General features: G+C 35.1%; 2 protein-coding genes and 1 long non-coding RNA gene across 6 annotated transcripts; 2 read left to right on the forward strand and 1 right to left on the reverse strand.

The window, feature by feature from the left end:
• Positions 1–792: 792 nt before the first annotated feature.
• Positions 793–3,006, reverse strand: LOC128194826 (uncharacterized). Of its 3 annotated transcripts, XR_008246233.1 has the most exons (4): positions 2,396–3,006; positions 2,149–2,208; positions 1,452–1,502; positions 793–1,099 (listed from the first exon to the last, which is right to left on the reverse strand). It is a non-coding gene; the product is annotated as an uncharacterized LOC128194826 (long non-coding RNA). The 3 variants fall into 3 exon arrangements; XR_008246232.1 differs by having other exon boundaries at positions 793–1,502; XR_008246234.1 differs by lacking the exon at positions 2,149–2,208 and having other exon boundaries at positions 793–1,502.
• Positions 3,007–4,087: 1,081 nt separating this feature from the next.
• Positions 4,088–5,016, forward strand: LOC108323643 (2S seed storage albumin protein-like). Its single transcript, XM_017556126.2, is given in 3 exon segments — positions 4,088–4,092; positions 4,482–4,679; positions 4,681–5,016. Coding segments are annotated over 3 exon segments (480 nt in total). The 3' UTR covers positions 4,958–5,016.
• A 5,905-nt stretch (positions 5,017–10,921) lies between these two features.
• Positions 10,922–18,291, forward strand: LOC128194825 (uncharacterized). 2 transcript variants are annotated; one of them, XM_052871164.1, is made up of 11 exons: positions 15,394–15,535; positions 15,637–15,916; positions 16,004–16,210; positions 16,283–16,534; positions 16,626–16,971; positions 17,035–17,279; positions 17,354–17,515; positions 17,593–17,697; positions 17,764–17,839; positions 17,928–18,023; positions 18,104–18,291. In XM_052871164.1, the coding sequence occupies exons 1-6, from the start codon at positions 15,528–15,530 to the stop codon at positions 17,181–17,183; spliced, it is 1,242 nt and encodes a 413-aa protein (XP_052727124.1). In that variant the 5' UTR covers positions 15,394–15,527; the 3' UTR covers positions 17,184–17,279; positions 17,354–17,515; positions 17,593–17,697; positions 17,764–17,839; positions 17,928–18,023; positions 18,104–18,291. The 2 variants fall into 2 exon arrangements, with proteins under 2 accessions (XP_052727123.1, XP_052727124.1); XM_052871163.1 differs by lacking the exons at positions 16,004–16,210; positions 16,283–16,534; positions 16,626–16,971; ... (4 more) ...; positions 17,928–18,023; positions 18,104–18,291 and adding an exon at positions 10,922–12,467 and having other exon boundaries at positions 12,557–15,535; positions 15,637–15,750.
• Positions 18,292–18,660: the final 369 nt, after the last annotated feature.

Here is an 18,660-nt window from a genome sequence, read left to right on the forward strand (position 1 = left end):
TAATAATAAAAAGATAAAAATATTCTTCTTGCCGCATTACTTTACTTTTGTCGTGGATACTTCACTCTTGTCATTACTTTCAATTACACCTTAATTTTTTATCATTACGGTAAGTTTTAAGATAGAATGACGAAAAAAATCGTTATTTCGAAAGTTCGTTTAAAAAAATATTATATATTTTATTAAAAAAATCATTAAAAATATTTATTCCAAAATATATTTTAAATTTTACAAAATTAAAATCCTATTGGAAAATATTATTCCAAAAATTTAGCAAAACTTGTTTTAAAATTGTGGTTTCCATGGTCCACATTCATGCAACAAAAGAATGAGGATGAATTTTACATCCCTTCTCAAATTTGTTTTCATGGTTTTGTACGAATTTGAGAATTTGAAATTGGTGAGAAGACAAATGAATTGATACGTGTAATATGTTAAAATATGAAATGATGCACTACAAAAAAATTGTTATTTAGCAGAGGTTTATTTTCCATTTTGCGGAGGTTTTTACCCTCCGCAAATTAATTTCCAAGGGTTTTTCAAACCCCCGCAATTAGAGTCGTCGCTATTAATTTGCGGAGGTTTTCAATGACCCCTGGTATCCAATTTATATTGCATAGGTCTTTTTGTTGAGGGTTTTAACCTCTTCTATTAGTGATTATTATTTTGTAGAGGTTTGAAACCTCCTTATTTATAAATATCCACATACATTCATAATTTCTTATTTTAATGAAATTTATTTTTTATAATAATAAATAAATAAAATATATAAAATTATAAAGTACACAAAAATTAATCAAAAATAATTTTATTGATAATTTAAGATAAAGTACATCAATTGACAATTACAATGTAAAAGATACATAATGTTTAAGGAATATTCAAAATTGACTAAAAGTCTAACACGATAGAAAACAACTAGACCAAGTAAAAACCCATGGAACAAAGCCACTAGAAAACATCATCTTGCTTCATATTCAACTTATTTGAAACTCGTCTTCCCATGAGCAATTCCAACAGCACCACTCCATAGCTATAGTTGTAAGGTGACGTGGGACAAGGCAATGACTCATTAGTTAGCTTCATCAAATATAAGTTTCTGTGACAAGGCAACGACATCACTCATTAATTAGCAGCCCTTCAATTACCACAACAGAAAACTCTCCAAACAATTACAGGTTCATAAATTCATCACATCAGATTGCAATGCAAAAGCGATATTGGATTTCCATGATTGTGAAAATTAGAGAAAATGACAAAAGCCAAAAATAAAAGAGAAAAATGGAAATGAGGAACACATACCAAAATAGATATAAGAGATTTGTAAAGGTGGATGCAATGGAGATGGACGCAAAGTTCTGCATCTCTACCAAACTCCACCACACTACCTTAAATCACAAACTAACATCCTACAAACTCAAACACTATGTGTAAGAACCCTTTCATTTCACCTTATGTGATCCCTCCATGCTGTCTCTCTTCCCATTATGTTTATCCTTCTCCTGGATGACAAGAAATAAAAAAGAAAAATAAGAACAAAAAAATCCAATAACAATCAACAGTACAGTGTTATCATTCAAATTGTCACTTAGCATTAGTTACTAAGAACTTTCACACCTACAAAAAGTAGCACACCACTGAATATCCTACCATACTTTCAATATTCTAAACACTTTTTACATGAAATAAGACTTCAACTAATGGAGAAATCAACTTATATGATGATAACTAAAATGAGAGTGAAATGCAATAGAGTAGGCAGTGGAGGTGTAATATACCCAGGCTTGAGTTGTTGCAGTTACCAAAGTCGGAAAAAACTCAAACACTTTTCATTAATTATGAATAAATTATGAGAGCACCAATGTGTGAATAACATAGGGTTTTATGGTCAGAACAGAGAACATGGTTTTATGGTCAGAGAAATCACAACATTCACAACCACTCAATCAAATTATTCCAACTCTTCAAAAGGAGGATTCTTCAGCCATCACCCTACTTATATTATTATTATCACTGTTATCGCATTCTTTTATTCTCAAGCTAGTTGTTTCTCAAAAATTTAATTCACTACATCACCTAGAATCATTAAAATGATATATAAATTATAAAATTCAATGAAACCTACACTTCACATACTTATTATCTTACCTTCTAGCACTGAACCTTCAGGAGAACCTTTATTTGCTCATTTGCAAGCGGCTTCATTTCCTTCAGAAGTATATATGAGAAAATCCACTAAAATGTCATTTTTTTCACTTTCGTTATAATTGATTTGAGATTCTCTACTTTTGCAAAAACCTTAGTTACCAAACTCTATTCTTTCCGAGGTTTTGCATTCACGATTCACTAACATCCATATACATAAATAACAATTCCAAGAATTGAAGGTAATTACCTCTATGAGAGTAAGCAAGAGGCGCCTAGTGGCGTCACTGATGGGCTGTTTAGCGTTGCCTAGCCTTTCAACGACAATGGAAGCGAACACATTCAATTGGAGCTTGAAGTGGTCGCCAACTCGAACGGCGGCGTAGTCGAGCGCCTGAAGCGTGCCCTGCGAGACCTTGAAGCTGCTATCCTTCAAGAGATTGAGGCATCATTTGACGAGAAAAGTGACTTAGGCAGAATTGAGGCTCCTCCTAGAAGCTTCGAGAACCTCGGGGAGGCGCTCCACACCAAGGGCTTCCTCCTCATCTCTCCTTCGTGTCCTTGGCGCGTGGGATTTCATGGGCTTCCTCCATCGCAGAGCGTTTGAATTTAGTGCGGCTGCGTGTAGACCTGAAACAATCGTTCTCGGATTCATCACCGGAAAAAGAAAGAGAGTGGAGGTGAAGAGTGAAAACTGGAAGAACAAACTCCTCTCATTGTGGAGGCGCGACAGTAGAGAGGGAGGAAAAAGAGGTTCTGGATGCAGAACTTTGTAACATGAACTGGTGTTTATGATTTTATTTGGGAGGAAGTTGTAGGGTTTTGATTTGGGAGAAGATTTGGTGAGTTTAAAATGTTGGAGGGAACTGAAAAATAGTGAGGGAAAGAAAATAAGTTAGATATAAACCTCCTAAAAAAGAACTAAAACCTCTGTTATTATTAGTTTTTACACAATTTACCAAAATTACTTTAAACTATGTCAGTTTGAGGAGGTTTTTTATAACCTCCGCAATATAACCTCCAGTAAATATTGTTTTTTTTGTAGTGATGGACTATTCATGTTATTAAAAAAGACGAAAATGATCTCATAAAATAAGATTGTTCTTTTCAAAACATAATCAAAATTGATTCCATTGATAGTATAATCAAGTATGAGCTTGAGAGAATCAATTTTGCATTTATAAAAGTAATAATATTTTCTAATTTATAAAAATGATTAATAATAATAATATTTTTATAATTTTAAGTAATAATTTTAATTTTATTTTAACATAATTTTTATTTTTTATATTTAATTTTATATCACATTTATATTTAAGTGAAAAATGGTAGCTATCTAATTTTATCTATTAAAATATTTTTTAATTTATTATATTATCACATCATATTCGTAAAATTTTCTTTCATCTCCTTTTAAATTCTTAAATTCAAACAATATCAAAATTTTCTCAGTTTCCCCGGTTCATTCACTCATTTCCTCTCAAATCATCACCCAATTCAAACACTTCCTAAAAGATTTATAAAGTAATTCAAAAGTCAGTCTACTAAAAATAAATTCTCATTTTATAAATTATAGAGGTGGAGTTAAAACTTACGCAGGTGCACGAAGAAAAAACCTTAGTCTAATGAAATATGAAAATAGTGTCGGCCCAATAATGATTTTTCAATAAAATAGTTACTAAAGACCATAATTGATATTTATTTTATTTTACAAACCAATACGAAAGATAAAGCAAACGAAAATTATGCAGTAAATATAGACAGATTAAGTATTAAACAGGTTCATTATTTTTCACAGAAATTGATTAAAAATGTAATTTAATACTTTCACAAATTAGCTTATGTTAATTTATGAAAAAAACCTCATCCAAAAATGTTTTGGGGGAAAAAACTGTCGAGGATCATAATAATTAACTATTTTTTCTCAAAGTTTGTTAGTACTATGCTGTTATATACTAATATCAATTAAGAATATGCACTATAAATTAATTATTCAATAAAACATAAGTTAAAATATTGTTCTTCTTAAATAACAATTATTTTCTATGATAAATCATTTTTAGTATTAAATAGAAAAATAATTATTCAAATGTAATAAATGAACTAAAAAGTGTGACAAATGAGTGTCTAATGGTTATGGAAACAGTGACAAGAATATCAATTTTCTGAAAGGTTAACTGAAAGTAATAATAGCCATGTAAAGAGTGATTTTTACATAAAAAATAAATGTAGCGATTTAGTTTTAAAAAATAGCTTAATATCTAGGAAAATACAAATTAAAAATAGAGTGCACTAAAATTATAAAAATCATGTAGTATGTAAATATATTGCATTAGTTTTATTATATTACTGATATTAATTCCAAAACCTAACCGAGAGAATGAAACACGCACCATCCTCATCGTGGCTCCTGTCTTCGTAGGGCACACATGCTGCGCCTTCAAAGGAATGAAGGAGCGACTGAGCTGTCTCGAGCAGATCAAGAAGGCGGAACTCGAGTACTGTGAGAACTACCTTATGACGAAGATCCAAGGTTGATGATGATGATGATGTTCTAAGGAGCGTGAGAACGAACGACGGCTTTAGCGAGGCGAAAGAATTATATCAGATGCTAAGGTGCTGCCAGGAAGTGAGGGGCATGAACAGCCCCAAATGCCAGTGCCAAGCGATGCAGCATATAATGGAGGGTCAAGTAGAGAAACCGGAGAAGGAGAAGCTGCAGATGGAGGAGAAGCTTTTGAACTTGTTCGTGAGTTGCAACTTTGGACCCATGGAATGCGACTTGCATTTGGACCCTGAAAGAGAAATGTAGTAGTATCGTCAATATTCACCAATAATGTTGGGAAACAATAAACTTGGTTTTTAAAATCATTTTATATCATTTAATTTGTTTATTTTTATTTTACTGTGAATATTCTTAAATAACTACACTAGTAAAAAGTTTGGATTTTGACGCCCATTATACGCCTCGGTTATACGAAAACCGAAGCGTATAATGTTATATACATCAGTCCTTATCCAAACCGTTTTGGAACACACCTATTGCCTCGGTTCCCCGAAACCCGTGGCCTATATATGCTACTGCCTCGGTCCAACTCATAACCGAAACCTATAAGCCTGCTGGATAAGACTGCAAACTGACTAAAAAGTCTGACCACTAGCTACTGCATCGGTTCACCCAGAACCCGAAGCCTAAACGGCACCTATTGCTTCGGTTAACTTGACACCGGTGCCTATAAGCCTGCTGATGCTCAGTCTGATAAGACTGCAAAAGTGTGTGACCACTAGCTACTGCTTCGGTTCGCACAGAACCCGAAGCCTAAACTTCACCCTATTGCTTCGGTTAGTCTGAAACCGGTGCCTATCAGCCTACTGATGCTCAGTGTCAGACTGCAACTGCAAAGTGTTTGTCCACCTGCCGCTGCCACGCCACTAGCTACTGCCTCGGTTGGTTAGCAACCGGTGCCTAAAGGGTACCTTATTGCTTCGGTTGGCCTTCAAACCGAGGCCATAACCACCTGCTCCTGTTTAAGCACTGACGTGTAGGGTACCTTATTGCCTCGGTTGGCTTTCAAACCGAGGCCATAACCACCTGCTCCTGTCCAACTGCAGCTACGCGCCTGTTCAACTGCTGGAACGTGTAGGGCCTCGGTTAGGCACTGAACCGAGGTCGATGCCGCACATATTCTACACCGTTTATGCTTTTAACCGATGCAGTATGGGGATATGACTTCGGGTCTAGAGGTAACCAAGGTAGTATCCAAATTTCATATTTTCGAATCGCGACAGCTTCTTCTTCTTCCTCGTACCTGTTTTTTCTTCACTTTCCTCGCCGCATAACTTCCATTGGCTCTCCTTGACTCGCCTCCCTTCGCCTTGGTGCCTCGCCGGTGTACCTCCGCCACTACTGCTGCCAGTGCTCGCGCATTCAGTGCTGCTCGTCCTCGTTGGCCGCGCCTCCGCCCTTCACCTACGCGCCACCGTTGGCCTGCCGGTGTTTCCTCCGCCACTGCTGCTTCCATTGGTACGGCGCCGGTCTCCGCCACTGCTGCTGCCAGTGCTCTCGCCTGCCGGTGCTTCCTCCGCCACTGCTGCCTCCGCCGGTACTGCCTCCAACGCTGTTTCATTCTTCCTGTCTACATTGAGGTTAGTTGATTGTGTTTTTGCTGATAATAATTGTTGTTTCTTGCTCTGATAATAATTGTTGTTTCTGGAGGAGAATCAAATTGTATGTATTGGTTGAATTGATTTTTTTAATTTTGTTGGATCAAGCTCATATTGAAGCAGTATCAAACTAAGCAATGATATACGTATTAAAGTACTGTTTTAAATTTTGTTAGAAACAACTTAATGTTTAGAAGGAACGAAAATAAGTTTTCGTTTTAAATTGAGCTGATTATAACTTTCATAAAAACGAATTAAATAATAATAGAACAAGGATGTGTTCAAGGGCCATAGGAAACAGAACATGTAGACATGATTCTAAGTTGAAACCTTGAAGAAGAGAAGAAATTGGAGTGCTCTCTTACATGTTAGTTGCTACATGCTTATCAGAAAATGTTCTGGATATTCATTTCTTTCATTTGGTAATAGATATTTCAGATTTAAACACAGATGATTCAACATCTTCAGAACATCTACGGAATTAAGTTCATCCAAATAATCATAAAAACTATCTTTATTTCCCTATTTTATAACCAGGCCTTATCCCCTTGGAATAGATGGCAGTATATGATGATATATATCAATCACCATGGATCTCTGTATAGCATTATCGAGAGTGATAAAAGCATTTTTGTAAAACGATGGACCAAGGAAAATCAAATTCATTGGTGTTGGAAGGAGGCAATTCCCTTTTGGATCCCCAAGAATTCAACTAATTACATAGCTAATTGATTTGATAGCTTCAAATGAGATGAAAAAAATAGTAAGAGACTGACCAGATGGCAACTTGGAAATCTGAGAAGGGAGAGACAGATTGATATTGGGATTGGGATTGTAAAAGAAAATATTAGTTGGCTTAGCTGGAATTGTAAGAATAAATAAATTAAAACAAAAGAATGGAACACAGTATATATTTTAAGGATTTGAAGTCTTTGAACTATAACATGATCAGTAATTTCAGACAGAGTTAGAGGCTATTATGACAAATCTTTGTTCAACAAATTGATAAGAAAAAACGTGATTGAGTACTTATGATTTGATTCATTTTGTTATAGAAAATGCTGGTCATAAGCATGGCATTTGGTAGGGAAGGAAAATTATGAAAAGGGTTTGAATTGGCGGGTCTGTCAAGGAAACTCAAAAAAATATCTCATTGATGATGTTTTGGATTTGAATACCTTTTGGATTAGGCCATGTCTTATATGTTCATTGAGATATGGAATTCGCTAAATATATTTCAACCTGTTGCAAACAAGATTAAGGCATTCACAACCAACATAAAGGTGATGACAAATATAATTTGAAAGACAGGAACTTAGAACAGGGAAATGCGTAATCCAGGAATATCAACGACTGAAGCAACAAGGGAGGAGAAAAGGAGCAAGTCCATTCAACTTTCTGCTATTCCTCAATTAAATTTTGTTCAAAAATGCAGATATAGAAAATAAACAAGGAACATCAAAAGGAGTGAGAAATTATAATACTGAAATTGATAGGATATGTAATGTATATGTTAGGAGGAAACATATTAAAAAGTAGTTGTTAGTAGGTTGTTAGGGTGAATGAGGCTTCCTATATATAGTTGGGGGGTCTTTGTGTGCAGGGGAACATTGTCCCTTGGCTGCTCTCATACTGTATTTGTGCCCAGAATCAATAATAATAGTTCTACGCAGTGAGCATAGGTGGTTATATGAAATGCTTATTTCCCATAGATGTACACATTAAAAATTGTTTTATAATTTTATAAAACAAATTCATAGAACCAAAAAAAGGATGAGCACTGACCAAAAAGGATCCATGAGGATTACATAGAATGGAGAAAGACATATGAAATTACTACGTCTAATAAAACTTTTAAACAAGTTTTCTAAAGCAATTATTCAAATTATATAATTTGAAAGTTATTTTTTATTTTCAAATTACCCAATTTAAAAAGTTAACATTAACTTTGAAATTGTTCTGAAAAAGACAAAACTGGAATTTTAATATTGTTGGAGATACAGGAAATATATGAAATTGCGGTAAGAATTTGTCTGAAAGAATTAATTTTTCAGACACGGTACATTCTAATTAATTTTTCATTAAGTTCATATGCATATGTTTATACTAACATATAAATTGGACATCAATTTTTATAAAATCAAATGTTTATTTTATACTGTTTTTTAAGAATTGGTAGTTTAATTTATTTAAGGATAATTTTTTTTTTCAATTTAATATATATATTATGGGATTATAAAAGGCATTTTACTCAACTTACTTATTTATATGAAATCATTAAATTTACTTATTTTATTAAAAATTAGTATAAATAGTAGATGAAAATTAAAGTGTTATAACACATCTAATTAGACAAATAAATAATTTAATATTCATACTATCAAAACGTTATTGATAAATAAGTGTTTAAAAAGATGAAATTGTTAACTTACAAACTTAATAATAATAAATCATTATTAATAAAAAATGGTAAGAATATAATAAAAGATTATTATAAGTAGGTTACAAATCAATTCGCTTCTAATTTAGTTTGAACTTGTTTAATAGACAAGTTGTCTAACCTATACCTATATATTAGAAAATCAATCCATTCCATTCTAATATAAAACTTTTCTACATATCTTTCATCAAATAAAACTAAACAATACAACATAATATGTAACAACACCATTCGCTTAAAATATCGTAAGTTTAGTTTAGAATAAATAACAAGAAAGAAATTTAAAAAAAAAAAAGACTTGTTGGGTTTTAGAATATTTAAATAAGGTTTGAGAAACATGTTGTAAACAAGTGAAATAAACTCAAGTATCTAAACCCTAAAGTTAATTGAAATGACATTATTTACTCTTGGTTGAATATATTGTTTGGTTGAATATATTGTTTGGTTGAATATATTACATGTTGCGTATGTAATTATTTGTTTGCTTGAATATATATTGTTGTTGTGAATTAGCCTTAGTTTCCCGTTTGAGATTCAATACAAAAATTATTTACTATCTCCAGATTTTTTGAACAAACATACTTTTTACAAATGAAAATAGAGGAGATGGTAATAATAATTTACAGTATTGAATCTTGAATTGTCCGGTTGGACAGTTTAAGAAGAGTAATAACTTTTTCATAGTTTATTATAACATATCAATTTTAATATACATTTCTTAAATTTCACGAAAATTTGTCGGTGTGTTTTGTATTGATCTTCGGGTGCATATTTGATTGTGATTTATAATCACTTTCATTTCGTGTAACCTGAAGACCAATGCGAAATGCTGGCAAAATTTCGTGAAATATGAGATATGTTGTTTAAAATTGATATGTTTAATAAACTAAAAAAAGTGAATCTTCTTGAATGGGATAGGGTCACACCTTGAATACAAACACGATCAAAGTGATCATTCAAGATGATTGAAATTGTGTAAACAATTTCAGTAAAGATGCATACGGATAGAGGGTGGATTAATTTACCACGCATCAGCACTGAGTACGAGAGAGGGGTAGAAGAATTTATAGAGTTTGCGCAACGTAATGCGAGTACAAGTGATGATAATGAAGTGAAGTTCAGATGTCCATGTGTGAACTGTTTGAATGGGAGGAAGTTGAACGCAAGTGATATTAGGGAACATCTTATCTGTGATGGTTTCATACGAAGTTATACAACATGGATATGGCATGGCGAATTAACAGACTTTCCAACTGTCTCTCAAACTGAAAATGTTTATGATTCCACAATGGATATGGAAGATCAAGCAGAAGAAGACAACTTAGAGGACATGATCCGCGATGTTGGTGCAGAAGCTTTTGCCCAAGCACATGTGTATGAAACGATGTCCACTGATGCGGAGACTCCTTTGTATGCGGGTTCAACTAAGTTCACACGGTTGTCAGCGGTGTTAAGGCTCATGAATTTAAAGGCGAGCAATGGATGGAGTGATAAGAGTTTTACAGAATTGTTGTCGTTGTTGAATGAAATGCTGCCAGATGGAAATACGTTACCCAATCGTAATTATGATGCAAAAAAAATTCTTTGTCCGATGGGTATGGAATATAAACGGATACATGCATGTCCGAATGATTGCATATTATATAGGAATGAGAATGAAGTTTTGATAAAGTGTCCAAAGTGTGGGTTATCACGATACAAGTCAAAAAACAACGGTGAAGATGGTGGTCACACAGAAAAGAATGGTTCTGCTTTGAAAGTAGTTTGGTACCTTCCACTAGTTGCCAGACTTAAGCGTTTGTTCGCGAATCCCAAAGACGCTAAAAACCTAAGATGGCATGTGATGAATCAATATTTTTTACATTTCACTTAGTTTATTGTACCGAATTTAATCCGGGAATTGTGTTTAAATGTCCAGTATTTTCCTATTTGTACTAATTGTGCTTAAATTGACTAGAAATTCTTATTTTGATTAATTTGAATTATCTAAGCTTAATATTTGCATTATTAATTGTAGGAAAAATTATTGGATAAAATCCAGGGACTAATTTCTTTTGTGAAGTCATTAATTAGAAGCTTTTGAATTTTTGTTTTAATTTGGAAAGAAAGAAAGGAATGGTGTTACGGCGGGAATGGTAGCACTTAGCCCAGTGGTAGAAGTGATACACATGTTTCACGGCTGGATGGAAATTAGCAAAAAAATTTAAGCACACATTCACACGGCTATAGCAAACTATGGGATGAATGAAGAGGTGTTGTCAGCATATGGATTCACTAAGGGGTTGCTATCACGAGGAGAAGGGTGCATTTCATTTTATATTTTATTCAATTGTAAGAGAATGAGGCACACACCAAAACATCACATGCGTTTGGTATCAAAGGGGCCACCACCCAGTTTTATTCTGAACATTCTCCACTCAAGTTTTGTGTTGGCATTTAGTTGGATCTTTGGGAGCAATTCACGTACAAAAGGGAGGAGCTCCATGCTGCAAGATTCTGATCTCTCTGCTTCATCCACTACACACAAGCTTTCATCCTTCCATTGGTAAAAAGAACACACGGCCCTTGGACAAATATGGATCAGCAAAATATATGAAGGGATAAAAAGCGGGAGCAGCGACTGAAGGGAATATTATCCTCACTGAAAAGCCTGGCAGAGGACATGGAAAGGGGGCCATGACTGAACGGAAGAGATGGCTCATAGCTGGTTGGTTTTCCTTTTAAAAAGGAAGAGACACATAAGGATGGAGGTTACACTCTGAGTCTGGAGACTACTCTTAGTGACAGAACTCAAGATATACACTTCTCGGAGGAACTATCTCAATCACGCTTTGCTCTTGATCTTTGGAACGTTGTTTTTGGAAACAAGAGGTCTGCATCCAGCATGGGGAGGAAGGAGAAATCGAATAGTCCAGCCGTGACGTAACTCTTAGTTGCAGTGATCTCACTTGGAACATTTTCTTGGGGAGCTTGGAAGAGTTGGTGTGCATGTTGTCTTCTCTGGAAGTGGATTCAGCACTTCACCATTGAGTACTCTCTACCCTTTTGATTCCAAAGCTGACATGGTCACATTGTTTAGCATTAGATGTTTCCCTTATTTTCTTACATCCTGTTTTCATGCTTCTTGATTAACTGTAATGTTGTTTTGATGAATGAATGATAGAGAACAATTGGATTTTATCTGCATTTAGTAAAAGAAATCTGTCCAGCAGTCACCTTGGTTTTTCCTTGAGCAATTTGACTAAATAATTGAGTAATATATCTAGTTGAGAAACAAGAGAAATGTATCTTGCCACCCCTGAGATGTACACGTCCAACTGCTATAACCAAACTCCTGTGTAAAAGTGCAGCAGTTACTGCATTCCACGGTTTGCTGCCCCATTTTTAGAAGTTCATTTCCTTTAACTTGGTTCTCTTGGATTTACTGTGATGCAGGTTATTAAGGTAGTTCTCGGTACATTGTCATTTCCAGCAGCAAGATTTTATTTCTTTTGGTTTGTTAGATGATTGAGGAGTGTAGGTGCTGTAATTTGCAAGGGTCTTAAAAAAAATCCTTTTTCTAGTTATTTTCTTTGGTTAGTTCAAGTCTGCACCACCTTGCTGTTTTCAGAGATTTAATAATGCATGGCTGTTTAAAGAATGTTGTTTACGGTGATGGAGAAATGTTGGGCAGGGACATTGAATTGGAAGGGCAGCTGGTCCCATGTTTGAAAAGAAGGTGCTGATTTATTTTGAAGAGAATGTAGTTTTTGTTTAAAAATAGTAGAAGTGTATGTTATTCACGTAATAGCAGTGTTGTGTGGTTAGGAAGGAGTAGGTGTTTGGCAATGGAGGAATGGTGTGTTGCCACGTCCAGTAGTGGAAAGAAGAAGTTGGTTTTGGCTTCTTCACTTCATGCTTTCACGTGATGGAGATGTATGGCTAGAAGACTTTAGCATTCATTTTAATTTATTGTTTAACCATAGGTGAAGAAAGGTGTGTTTACGTGTGGAAGAAAGGAAAGAAAGGAGAATGTTGTTTTGTCTTTAGTGAAGTAAGGAGAAGGAGGTGTATTGCTTGGCCTAGGAAAAGCCACGTAGAAAGCTAGCCATTTTACTTTGGATTTGGCACCAAAAGTGAGAGGCACGGTTTACGGTGGTAGAAGAAATTCCAAATTCACTTTCTTCTTCATTTACGTGAATGAATTGCTTTTCAATTAAGAAAGAAAGAAAAATTTTAATTTTCAATTTAATTTAATTTACTTTTCCACATTCAAAAACAAACATTCAAAACCCCCCTTTCGTGTGTGATCTGAAACTGAACCGCAATGTTGGTCCTTGAGAGACGACCTAGGAGTCACATCCTAGCTATGCTGCATTCTTAATTGTGCAATCAAATTTGTATGCGGTGCGACCCGTATCAGCATGCAGATGAGAGAACAACTGATGGGCTGCTTCGTCATCCAGCTGATTCAAAGCAATGGAAAATTATTGATCAAGAATTCCCCCAATTTGGTGAAGAATGTAGAAATCTTAGGTTTGGCTTAGCTACTGATGGAATGAATCCATTTGGTAATTTAAGTACCAATCACAGTTGTTGGCCCGTTATACTGATAATTTACAACTTATCTCCTGGATTGTGCATGAAAAGAAAGTACATGATGTTGTCAATGTTGATATCTGGTCCAAAGCAGCCTGGAAATGACATCGATGTTTATCTAAGGCCACTAGTTGAAGACTTGAAGTTGTTGTGGGTTGATGGGGTTGAAATATTTGATGCCTTTGCTTCAGAAACTTTCATGATGCATGCCATGTTATTTTGCACCATTAATGACTTCCCAGCTTACGGTAATTTGTCGGGGTACAGTGTGAAGGGTCATAAAGCATGTCCTATATGTGAAGAAAACACTGCAGCTCAACAATTAAAACACGGAAGGAAGACAGTGTATATGCGTCATCGGCGATTTTTACAATCTAATCATCCATATCGAAGGTTAAAGAAAGCATTCAATGGAGAACAAGAAAAAGACAATGCACCCATTCCACTTACTGGACTTGAAGTTGCTGAGAAAGTTAATAAAGTACATCATATATTTGGGAAAACGTCGAAGAAGTCTTCTGTAACGACCCCTTGGAAGAAGAAATCAATATTCTTTGATCTTCCATATTGGTCAAAGTTAGATGTTAGACATTGCATAGATGTCATGCATGTTGAGAAAAATGTCTGTGATAGCTTGATTGGTACACTACTAAACATCCAGGGAAAAACAAAAGATGGAGTGAATGCGCGTTTGGATTTGGTTGACATGAAGATCCGAGAAGAGTTGGCACCAAGAGAGATTGGTAAACGTACTTATTTGCCCCCTGCATGTTACACAATGTCCAAACAAGAGAAGATAAGTTTTTGTCTTTGTTTAAAGAGTATCAAGGTACCACAAGGATACTCTTCAAATTTCAAGAGCTTAGTGTCAATGCAGGACTTAAAGCTTGTTGGACTGAAGTCTCACGATTGCCACGTCTTAATGCAACAGTTGTTACCAGTGGCAATTCGTGGAATTTTGCCTAAAAAAGTTAGGCTGACCATAACTCGATTGTGCTCATTTTTCTCGTCAATTTGTAGTAAAGTCATCGATCCTACAAAGTTAGATGAACTTCAAAGCGAAATTATCATCATCTTGTGTCAACTAGAAATGTTTTTCCCTCCATCCTTTTTTGACATCATGGTGCATTTACTTGTTCATTTGATCAGAGAAATAAAGTTGTGTGGACCAGTATACTTAAGATGGATGTATCCTATTGAGCGTTATATGAAGATTTTGAAAGGGTACGTCAAAAATCAATATCGTCCAGAAGGTTCGATGATTGAAAGATATATTGCTGAAGAAAGTATTGAGTTTTGCTCTGAGTATATGACTAAAGCAAATCCGATAGGAGTCCCTCGGACATCATGGTTGAGTAGATATTCTACAAGTAAAAGCATCCGAGGTGTGAATGTGGTGACGAAAAGTCGTGAAGAATTGATGCAAGCACATTTGTACATATTAAACAACACAGATGAAGTGATCCCATTTTTGGAAGCACATAAAGCCGTTGTAAGGAACAACTATCCACGACAATCAGAGAAATGGCAGTTGATGGAGCATAACAGAACATTCTTGTACTGGTTCAAATCTGAAGTTTCGAAAGAATCATGGTCCTCTGAGACTTTGTTGTGGTTAGCAAATGGCTTGAAGTTTGATGTTGTATGTTGTACAGGCTACGAAATTAATAATTGCACATTCTATACAAAAACTTTGGATGATAAAAGCACAGTACAAAATAGTGGCGTCAGTCTAGAAGCTGAGTCACTACAGTTTTCAACATCCAAAGATCAAAATCCTATAGTTGGATCCATGAGATACTATGGTAGAATTGAAGAGATATTTGAAGTTGATTACACTAAGTTTTCCGTTGCACTCTTCAAATGTAAGTGGGTAGACAATAAGAGTGGTGTCAAAATAGATGAATCTGGTATGACACTTGTTGATTTTCGAAAGGTTGGTTATAGAGACGAACCGTTCATCATGGCATATCAAGCAAGTCAGGTTTTTTATGTCAAAGATCCTGCGTCTGACCATTGGTATGTTGCTCTCCAAGGAAAAAGGCAAATTGAAGATAAAGAAGAGAATATAAGTAATCTTCATATCGCTGACAGCCATCCATTTAAAACGACAATAAATTTGGATGACGACCCTCTAATTGATGACATACAAGCAATACGAGAAGATCACAATGAAGGAATATATATATGACCAATCCATATGATTATGTATGAATTTCATGTTTGTGTAAATATTTATGGCAATTGTTAAATAATATATGTTATTTTATAAGTGCTTTATTTATATATCATCTTATTTATTGTGACAGATATATGGCTGAGTCACCTCATTCGTCAGGCGATGAAGTCCCCACCACTTCTAGACGGACGAGAGGAGCAACGAGGTTACGACAGCTTATACTTAGAAGAAATGCAGGTGAGAGGACACCTATCATTATTGACGTGGTCACTGGAGTTGCATCTGGCCCAAATGCAGATGTATTTAGGTCTTACCTTGGAGTATTGGCACGTGATCGTATCTCTATACTTACTCCATCCTTTGACCATGTTTCTGAGGCTGATCGGAATCTCATCTGGCAAGATCTATTGGTAAGTTAAGCAATATTGCTCCATCTTCTATATTCATTATATTGATAAATCTGTATTGATATAAGGTTATTACTTTCTTTGTTGCAGATAACATTTGATATGCCAAACATCGAGAGCTTAAGGAATAAGTGTTTATCTGCAATTGCAGAAAGATTTCGAGGGTTTAAGACAAAATTGACGTCTAGATATATATTTGGACCAAAAAGTAATGAAAATCCATGTTCCAAATATTCAGCAATTGACGAAGCAACATGGCGTCAGTTTGTAGAGCTTCGTTCATCCGAGGCGTGGCAGGTAAGTACAGTAAAATCATTCAATTCATCATTCATAATTCTATATTATGACAATTGTTTCATATTGTCATAGGAAAAAAGGTCAAAAGCACAAGGAATAAGCGCTCAGAATAAAAATCCACACATACTGTCTCGTGGTGGATATAGGAAGCTTGAAGAAAAAATAATGAAGCAGAAGTCAGATAGCAGACTTCCACTTTCTGAGGGTTGTGACCCTCCTCCTCCTCCTTCACCACCATCTCGGCACGAGAAGTGGAAGTTAGCCCGTATAAGACCATCGGGCTCCTACACTTCCGAGTCTGCCAGAGAAATATCTGAAAGAATTGTAAGATGTCATTCCTTATATTTTTACATTAATTTTGTTATATATATTACATAGATTTTTCTAATGATTTTGAACTTTTGTTATGTGACAGGACTCCTTGGTTGAGCAGAGCTCCCAAGGTCAATTCACACAAGAAGGTCGTCAAGATATTCTTGCCACAGCTATTGGACGACCTGAGCACCCAGGACGAGTGCGTGGTGCTGGGACTGGCATAGGCATACGACAGTTTTTTGGGTCTTCCTCGCGTCCATATTCATACGAAAAGATGAAGGAGGAAATAAGAAAAGAGATGACGCAGGAGATCACAAAGAAGGTTCGAGCAGAGTTGTATGATGAAGTTGCTGATATGGTTGCGCGCCAGTTCCAGCAGCATTATGAGGATTATGGCAATCGTCCTCCGCCATCTCCTGTAGCGGAACATGTTGTGCCCCCTACAGGTAAACTTATTTATTTTTGGTAACTAATTTACTTTTTGCATAACCTAACATTTAATTTGACAGGTAGAAGCGGTAAAGGAAGTTGTTCAGCTTCCGGTGCCCCAGGGGACGACATGGATGAAACTCGTCCATGTCAGTTATTTATTCTTTCTAATACTGGGACCGTGCTAGTGGCTCGTGGTACAGTTTATGAGACAACCACTTTTTTATGAAACTCAGATCCCATTGTACTTGCATCATCAAGATGTTAGGGAGCTTGCGTCGGGTAGAGAAGAAATTAATATTACACTCATTCAGCTGTGGATGATGTAAGTTTATGAAAACCTTTTTATACAATTCTATTTTATCAACTTACTTATATCATATTATTTCTTCATTTTAGGTATATGTCTGATGTTAGTAACAAGAAGGGGTTCAACGATGTATATGGGTTCATTGACCCCTCTATGACTCATGAAAGAAATAAATTTGATGATATCCAGACATACATCAGCACCTGTTTTGGAATGGGGAAGGAGATATATTTTCTCCCTTATATACATGGGTAAGTGAAGTTTGTTAACTTCAACACATTCATTTATTAATTTTGGTATATGATTCATAAGTTATTACCAATTTCAGGTGTCATTGGCAGCTACTTGTGATCTCCATACCGGAGAACACTGCTGTCTGGTTTTGTTCATTGCAGAAGTCTCCTCCCAGCTCTCTTAGACATGTAGTAGATTGGTAAGAATCTCAATGTTTCTACTTTTTTTATATATAAATGTATGCTAAAGGAATTGCTTTTAATAGTTCCCTTGCAACACATATGATGTTATCTGGGAGATCTACTGCTACAGCTAAAAAGCTTGCATGGGTTGCCCTTAAGGTTTGGTATTTTAGTCCATACTCATTTACATTTGGTTCCATTCAATTGATGTTACTTAACATTTTATAATTATGATGATATATTGTAGTGTAATATACAAACGGGGTCATATGAATGTGGTTACTACGTCATGTTTTGGATGATGACCATTATTCGTGCACATTACACCAGTGGATGGGAAACGGTATTATTTAGGTTTCAATTTTATTTTCCCTATAGTTTAGATTTCAAATACACTAAGTTAAATCATTGTATTTTATGCAGAAATTCAATAGGACTGCTCCAATTCCGGAGAAGTCACTTCAACTTGTGAGGAAAGCACTGGCTAAATATGTAATTCATTTATATAATAGTATATACTAGATATTAAGATATACTAAGTTCTAAGTTTATGTTTCTAAGTTGTTTGATGTTTTTCTACATTATTATTAGTTTAACATTGTACATTCAGTTTTATTTATGCTTCAAACTTGATTTAGGATTATAATTTGATTGATTTATGCTTATAAGAAATTGATTTATGATTCAATTGAATGTATTTATGTTTTATTATAATTTTCATTCAAAATATACGTTTCTGGATTATTCTCGACTGTTCTGGCTGTAAATATATATGCAGGTCTGTTTCTGTTATTGGGAATGTCGCAGAAACAGACCTCATTTTAAAAAAAAAAACAGTGATATATGCCTCGGTTGGTGTCACAACCGAGGTAGAAAAGCGATATATGCCTCGGTTATAACCACAACCGAGGCCTAAAGTACTGCGTAAAAAAAAAAAGAAATCTACTGCCTCGGTTCAGACTACAACCGAGGCAGTAGGG

The sequence above is a fragment of the Vigna angularis genome, chromosome 11, assembly GCF_016808095.1.
Source record: "Vigna angularis cultivar LongXiaoDou No.4 chromosome 11, ASM1680809v1, whole genome shotgun sequence".
NCBI classification, from domain to species: Eukaryota; Viridiplantae; Streptophyta; class Magnoliopsida; order Fabales; family Fabaceae; genus Vigna; species Vigna angularis.

Bases quoted from the DNA above. Each gene is read 5' to 3' on its own strand.
- LOC128194825 (XM_052871163.1), top strand. From the start codon at position 13,131: ATGCGGTGCGACCCGTATCAGCATGCAGATGAGAGAACAACTGATGGG.